General features: G+C 41.2%; 1 protein-coding gene across 2 annotated transcripts in view; it reads left to right on the top strand.

The window, feature by feature from the left end:
* The first annotated feature begins 491 nt into the window (after positions 1-491).
* The window catches only part of LOC140694577 (uncharacterized), a 365,332-nt gene continuing 359,042 nt past the window's right edge, over positions 492-6,781 (top strand). For both annotated transcript variants that reach the window (XM_072957738.1, XM_072957737.1), the window contains exons 1-4: positions 492-621; positions 4,437-4,571; positions 5,941-5,962; positions 6,505-6,593. In XM_072957738.1, coding sequence (XP_072813839.1) covers positions 556-621; positions 4,437-4,571; positions 5,941-5,962; positions 6,505-6,593 — 312 coding nt within the window. In that variant the 5' untranslated portion in view covers positions 492-555. The remainder of the gene's footprint in view (positions 622-4,436; positions 4,572-5,940; positions 5,963-6,504; positions 6,594-6,781) is intronic.

The following is a 6,781-nucleotide window of genomic DNA, read 5'->3' as shown; positions in this document are numbered from 1 at the left end:
GGAATTTGGAGGAAGTGGAGGGAGCAACCAGCATTAGGGGGCAGGGGACCTGGATTGGGCAGGACCAGAAAGCATAAGGTTGGAAAAGTTTGCAGAGAGGACCCAGGGTTGGATGGCAGTGGTGGGGGATCAGGTAGTGGGGAGCATTCTAAAAGTGACATCGCCCGGAATGTCCACTGTGAGGACCAGGGGCAGAGGCAAGTGATTGGTCGAGAGAGGGTATAAAGCAACAGGCATTGCCAAGGCAGCGTTCAAACAGGAGAAGGCTTGGAGGGAGGCGTCTTGTCCCTTCCAACTGCTCCTGAGAGTCCGCTTGACCTGCCGTTTGTTTTCCTGACCTGCTCCCTTGACTGAACCCTCCTTCCTCCCCTCAAGAGCTTGATTGACCCTCATCCTTTCTGTGACTCCCTTCCCCTCCCAAGTCCCCAACCCCTCTTCCTGTCACACTCCCTCCCCAACCCCTCCCCTCCCCTCCCCTCCCCATCCCTCCCTTCCCCTCCCCTCTCACCCCCCACCTCCTGCCTGGGTACCTCAGGGCCCTGAGAGGACCAGAACATGGAGGTGATGAAGCTGCTGTTCTGGCCCCACATGCTGGAGTATTTTGGATATGAAAACACATCTGTGAGTAAACATCAGACATTGGGTTTCCTCCTTTTTCCTGGGCTCCTTCACACTGTGGTTAAATCACTGCTTTCTCATGGGGTCCTTGGTGGAAACTCATCGTTGGTGCAGACCAAGGCCCTCAGGGCAGGTTTCTTGACCAGCCTGGAGCGGCCCTGGCCACCGGTGTCCTCATCAAGATCTGCGTCCTGTCACGACCTCTTGAACCAAACACAGCAGAGTTGACAGGATGAAACCTGAAATGGTTATTTTATTGCGTCAAAGAAGGAAATGTGAATGTACTAAAAGCCTTTGAATTGTATACCTAAAATGGGGGAATGTGTGAATTATATCTCAGTAAAGCTGTTTTTTAAAAAGTAAGAAACTCTTACTCACTAGAAGTCATAGATGCTCCCAGAAAGCTTGTCAGGATCCTGCTTCAAGCTGTGCATGTTGGGGCCCAGTCCCCGTGCGGTGCGCTGTCCTGTGTGTGCGCCCTTCCTGGTGGTGACATCTGGGAGCAGTGGTGTCTCAGCATTGGGTTGGTGCTGGTCTGTTAAACAGTGAAGTGTCATCTGTGCTTTCTGGTTTAACTTCTAGCAACTTTTTTTTTCTTTGAAGTGTATTCTTTTCAGAAATTTTAATTAACAAAAATATTCAATAGCCCTATAATTTAAAAAATATTTTTATTGAAGTATAGTCAGTTTACAATGTTGTGTCAACAGTTTACAACATTTTGTGTACAACAGAATGCTTCAGTCATATAGGAACATACATATATTTATTTTCATATTCTTTTTTTTACCAAACTACTACAAGATACTGAATATAGTTCCCTGTGTTGTACAGTATAAACTAGTTGTTAATATACTTTAGATTATTATCTGCGAATTTCAAACTCCTAATTTTTCCCTTCCCACCCTTTTTCCCCCTTTGGTAACCATAAGTTTGTTTTCTATGTCTATGAATCTGTTTTTGTTTTGTAAATAAGTTTGTTTGTGTTTTTTTTTATATTCCACATGTAAGTGGTATAGTATTTTTCTTTTACTTTCTGACTACTTGACTTAGAATGACAATCTCCAGGTCCATCCATGTTGCTGCCAATGGCATCATTTTATTATTTTTTGTGGCTGAGTATTCCATTACATGAATATACCACAGCTTCTTTATCCCATCATCTGTCGATGAACATTTAGGTTGTTTCCATGTCTTGGCTATTGTAAATAGTGCTGCTGTGAACATTGGGGTGCATATATGTTTTTGAATTAAGGCTCCCTCTGGATATATGCCCAGGAGTGGGATTGTTGGGTCATATGGTAAGTCTGTTTTAGTCTTTTGAGGAATCTCCATACTGTTTTCCACAGTGGCTGCACCAAACTGCATTCCCACCAGCAGTGTAGGAGGGTCCCTTTTCTCCACAGCCTCTCCAGCATTTCTCGTTTTGAGTGATGGACATCCTGACTGTTGTGAGGTGATACCTCATTGTAGTTTTGATTTGCATTTCTCTGATAATTAATGATATTGAGCATTTTATCATGTGTGTATTGGCCATTTGTATGTCTTCACTGGAGAATTGCTTGTTTAGGTCTTCTGTCCAATTTTGGGTTGGGTTTTTTTTTTTTCTTAAGTTGTATGAGCTGTTTATATAGTCTTGGAATTAAGCTCTTGTCAGTCTCATCTTTTGCAAATATTTTATCCCATTTTGTAGGTTGTCTTTTTGTTTTGCTTATGGTTTCCTTTAGTTAGGTCCCATTTGTTTATTTTTGCTTTTATTTCTGTTAGACTTCTAGCAACTTCTGAGTCATCCCTTCCCTTCTCATCTTGGAGGCTGCCCCCAGGGACTCTGTGTCCAACTAGGCAGATGGGAGCCCTGAGAGCCCAGCCAATGTGAAAATGAGTGGCTGCAGCCTGCTGGGATGTTTATAATGGGAAAATGCCTAGGAGCGACATGACCAGGAGGTGGACAAGTTGTCGTCCTTTCTTTACTGAAGTGTCCATGTGCAGAGTGAGTCCCCAAAGCAGAAAGGGTCCTACGTGTCCTTAGAATTGTCCAAATATAAAGAAAATTCAGGTACATACTGTGAAATTCTCACTCTCTCAGGAAAAAGCACCTCCACACCCCCAAAAAGAAAGACTGAGAACACCCCATGGACTTAAGTGGGTTTGTTCTGATGGGTGTGCACCAGATTCTTAGGGATCTGGAAAAATCGAGTGTCAGGAACACTTTGCACTGAGGCAGAATCATGCCACATGAACACTCCACCCAAAGAAGAGTCTGTTCTGTGTCTTCTGAGCCCGCGAAGGAGGGTGTTTCTAGGTCATCTTTGTTGGGATTTTTTCCCTCAAAGGGAATGAGGCTGAGTTCTCACAGGTTAGTCAAGCCCTCTTTCCCACCACAGCTTTGAGCATTTAGATAAACTAACTTGTCCTCTTCCTCCGTTGCTCATGGCCGCTAACAGGACCTGAGTCCACTGGCCCTGGTGGGTAGAATCTGGTGGGTAGAATCTGGGTAAGAGGCAGCTACTGACGCCAACGCTCAGTGCCGCGTGTGACAAGCATGCCTGCGACGGAGGGGGTTTTACGAGTTAGTGACTAGATGCTGTTTGTCTCTTTGTGCCTTTGATCTGCATGTCTGTCCTTTGTGCTGAGACCCACTGCTCTCAGACAGCGGCTACTGAAAGACTGCATGTTTCGCACTAGCACACACTTTACTGACCTCAACTGTGAGAGCAGCTGACAATGACGTTACCGACTTCAGAGGCTGCTTTCTAGAGAGGTTTTATTTGCACAAAACGGAAGCTTGGTGTCTAGAGTCATACAAATTACATTGTGCATTTATCTCCTCCTACAATACTTAGAAATCAAGTTTTTGCAAAACTATGTGTTTGCCTTTTGTTTTGGTGACCATACATTCCAGAAATACAAATTAATTTTCATGGTGGCTGTTAATGGACGTAGGTGCAGTACTGTGAAATATGCATGTCAGTTATTTGTACTGATTATTTTGAATTCTGTTTTTATGCAACTTCATTCTTACAGTTTTAATCACATTATACAAGATTATCAATTATACAAATCCTTATTTATTTCAGAAGTCTGACATTACGTGCTCTGGTTCAGAATCAAAGTGAACATTGAAAGAAAACCTTCACAGTTTTTAGAAAATTGAGCTAAAATAAATCATTAATTTTTGCTGGAATAGTAATTTTGCCATTATTATGAGAGCAAGTCTGCTTTCTCACTCATGTCCAATCTATAAACATACAAATACGTCTCTGTATATCTCTCTGTATTTTAACACGTATTTTCATTGCTATTTTTCTATACACTTTGGGTGTATTTTTGGCGATACTTCATAGGGATTTATCCAGGTACTTCATGAACATATAATAGAAATGTAGGCTTCCCATGCCCTGTAGGTTTGTGTGTGCTGATTTTCAATTTCAAGTTGGCTTCTACATTCATAAGTTGAGTTCTGTTAACTATTTTTAAAATATTTGCAATGTATGTCAGCAAAGTCAAATCTCTAACATTTTGTAGATCAGGCTTTTCTCTACAGCTTTAGTGTGGTGTATTTACATGTAATATCAGCACCAGTGAATACAGTTTATTGATACTTGACACGTGTACACAGCAATGAAACTACCACCAAACAAAGGCAGCAAACACACCTACACTCCCAAGAGCGTCCTCCTGCTCCTTTTGAACTCGTGTCCCTTCTGTCCTCTCTGAGGAGCTACTTGAGGGTGTGGTTGAGGGTTTCTCAAGATGGTTCTCTGTGACAGATAGACTATGAATGTCTTTGAGGTTCCTCATTATCTCCAATATTATTTCAGGTCATCCACGCTCTGTCTGCCCTTTTCCATTCTGGGCCTGATGTTTATGGAATTCTGTGGAAGGTTATTATTGTTGTTGCTGCCTTCTGGGGAGTTTTTGATTTTCTCGTTTTCATCTGGAGGACCATCCTCGCTGTGAGTATTACTAAAGTACCTGACAGTGTCCTTTTAATCACACCTAACAGGAAGTTTTATAGTCACTGGACATTTTATTTGCCTGCCTGGGCCAGAATCCAGGAGTCCAACCCTCTTCTCTGTTTCCTTGTAGATTACTAACTTGAACAGAAATTAGTATTGAAGTGGGAATTTGTTGCAAAATGCTATCTTTATAGTAAGAACTCAGTGAGCAAGACAACAATATAAGAAGTAGTAATGAGAAAATGACAATTTATAAACCCTTTTCTTCAGTAATGAAACAAAAATATTAAGTATTTGGTGAGCCCATCTCTCCCCACCTGCCCCTGCCTGTGTGTTGGGTGACAAGGGACAGGGAGGCTCAGTGTTCCCTGAGTGACGTGTGAAGTTAAGGGAACATTGCGATTTTGTTTGCCCCCCATGGATGCATTCTTCCATAACCACACTATTGCCACTGAATTTTCGACACTGTGATGATACTCCAATATCTTGGCAAGGTTAGGGGCTGGCCTCAGTCTCTGATCATCACTTAAAGTTTTGAATGAAGAAATATGTTTTAAGGGTCAGGAAAATGTGTCTTTACATGGTATTACAGTGGAGTCCTGCCTGGATCTTACTGAGCTGTAATTCCTCAGATGATGAGTCGTGTCTGAGTCAGGAAGCACTTCCTGCTTCTTGACAATGGTCGCTGTCTGTCCTGCTGCTGCTTTTGCTTTTACTACTGCCGTTGCTCACTTTCATTCTCGTCTCATGTCTCATTTGATGTCCATTTGTTTTTAGTGTTCTTGACAAATCTTATGATCTTGTATGTTACAATTGCTTATCGATTCGACAGTCAACTCTGTATACGGTTTCAGAAAAGCTTTCATTGAATGAAGTGGTGTATCTTAGTATAAAGACTTTGCCTTTATTTTTCTTGTAGTTTCTCCTCTCTCTCTCTTGAAGGATATACAGCAGTCCAGGTTCTGGACTTCAGTGTGGATATTTGGTTTGACCAAAAAAAAAAAATCAGATAAATGATGCGTTGGTGTATTTACAACAACATATTATGAAAATAAAATAGTTCAGTGTTATCAAACATAAATATGCATTATGAAAATTAGATTGGTGTGTAATAGAATTTTAACAGATCTTTTGTTCTAGAATAAGATATTTACCATTGTGCTCTCTATCAGAAATGGTGAGTGAAAGATCCTGCCTTAAGTAGGAAATGCTGATTTTTCCTGATTTTTAATCATATGAATTGTTAATGCTGAACAAAAATGATAATTGTAAATTCAATGGATTACTGTTTTGCTAGTTTACTAGAAACTATGTATTTACTAATTATATAGTTTGACATCAAATTTAATGTTTCTTCCTCTCCTAGGTAAAGCCTCCAGTGTATCAAGGTAAGATACTAGGGTCTACTTTTCTTTGTAATGTTTTCTCAGTATCAGGATTTGATGTGGGTTTTAATTCAACTAAGAGTAAACACAATGACTTCTAATGTCAGACTTCTTAACTCTTGAAAATTTTACTCCTGGGATGGTGTCTAAATGACACCATAGAGGAAGTTGGCATCTATTGAGATAAGAGACCAGGAGAGTCTGAGGAGTAGGGAGACTAGGATGAGTTTAATTTTGCATAGAAACCTTTAGGAAGCAGGTGAAGAGAAGAGCCTAATGTTTGGAGTGAGTACCTGACCTGACCTGGTCCTTGGTGAAAAGGAAAGACACTGAAACACTGCTTCAGCCTGTCAGGACTCTTCAGACTGAGGGAAGGATGCAGATGCAGCCAGGCATGTGTGTCACAGCCAAGGGGAGACCACACTAAAGCTAAGAAGTTAATTACACGCATAGTGCCAGCCAGATACGTTTCTGCTGCTAATTGGGATAATTCGATTCTACTGGGTTTTCCTACCAATATGAGAACTTGATTTGTCTCCTTTTAGTTACTTTAAAGCAGATAACTGAGAAGATCAAGACTGTTGAGAAAGAAAACAGAAAACTTGAGGAAAATCTATCAGCTTGGGAGCCGAAGGTATTATTGTCCTTTTGATATTTTTTGTGATTTCACCTTCAGTTCCTTCCCCCTCTGGTAGTTCAGTTCTTTGGCTCTCTTTTCTTTCATCCTGCTGTCCACATGGATATGTTCTATAAGGGGTCTAGATTCACAGCAAGTGTCCTAGATAAAAAAAACAAGTTTCTTCTGTAGAGCACAGGGAACTC

The sequence above is a fragment of the Vicugna pacos genome, unplaced genomic scaffold (assembly GCF_048564905.1).
Source record: "Vicugna pacos unplaced genomic scaffold, VicPac4 scaffold_40, whole genome shotgun sequence".
In the NCBI taxonomy this organism is placed as follows: domain Eukaryota; kingdom Metazoa; phylum Chordata; class Mammalia; order Artiodactyla; family Camelidae; genus Vicugna; species Vicugna pacos.
This window is presented reverse-complemented; position numbering and strand designations above follow the sequence as displayed.